Source organism: Penaeus monodon, chromosome 29, assembly GCF_015228065.2.
Source record: "Penaeus monodon isolate SGIC_2016 chromosome 29, NSTDA_Pmon_1, whole genome shotgun sequence".
NCBI lineage: Eukaryota > Metazoa > Arthropoda > Malacostraca > Decapoda > Penaeidae > Penaeus > Penaeus monodon.
In genome coordinates, this window is record NC_051414.1 from 33610954 (window position 1) to 33611817 (window position 864).

The window sequence follows — 864 nt, forward strand, 5'->3', positions numbered from 1 at the left end:
GATGCCGGTGCTGGGGAGCGGCCACGCAGATAATGGTACTTACTTTTTGATGGTCAAAAGCCTGGTTGGAGCTCAATGCAACTTGTGAGTGGGAAGACACTATATGACTCCCAGGGTAAATGCAACAACAAAAAAATATTCGGTTGTCAGAGACGATTGATTACATTTGGTTCTACTTACGATTACTTCAATGTCAGCGTTGAACACGATGCCCACTTGTGCATTTCGGAAAGGATTATAACTGTAAAGAGAAGACGAGAGCGACAGACTCATTTCTGGGAAACGGATTTTAGAAAATACGTTTTTATTCATTCTTCTTAATGAAGTATCGGAAAGAACATTTTGATCTGATAATATCGGTATCAAATATCTTGCCAGTTTTGATGTCAGTTATGATCACTTTTCTTCACAATCAGATGACTCTGGCCCTAAGTCAGGTTCCGCCACAGAACCTCTGAGGCTGTTACGAGCGAACAGGAAATACGGGGACGGAATTCAGCCACTTACTGGAAGAAGGGAACACCGTTGAACAGCCACTCGAGCCGCGCGACGCCCTCGCCTCCGCGGTAGACGCAGGTGAGGGTCTGGTTCGTGAAGCGGGCAGCCGTGGCGGGAATGCCCACTTCCAGCATGGGTTCTGGGGATGGAACACAGTTCAGGTAATGTTCTTAATGTTTCCTACATTAGTAAGGTCTAGAAATGGAGGCTGGGAGTCTGGCATGCGCTGGACTAAAGTATACACAGCACATTGCAATAGCTAATCGAAGCGCATGTAAATGGCAGAGTATTCCTCTCATTCCTCCAAAATCACACGCATCCACTTTCTCTTATGTTCCTTTCTGTGCCATACCTTCTATCGGTTCC

General features: G+C 46.1%; 1 protein-coding gene across 1 annotated transcript in view; it reads right to left on the reverse strand.

Annotated features, from left to right (window-relative positions):
- Positions 1–864, reverse strand: part of LOC119591848 — a 15744-nt gene that overhangs the window by 11833 nt on the left and 3047 nt on the right. The window contains exons 6-7 of the mRNA XM_037940591.1: positions 508–637; positions 181–241 (exon numbers count right to left, since the gene is read on the reverse strand). Of these exons, the coding sequence (XP_037796519.1) occupies positions 181–241; positions 508–637 (191 nt within the window). The remainder of the gene's footprint in view (positions 1–180; positions 242–507; positions 638–864) is intronic.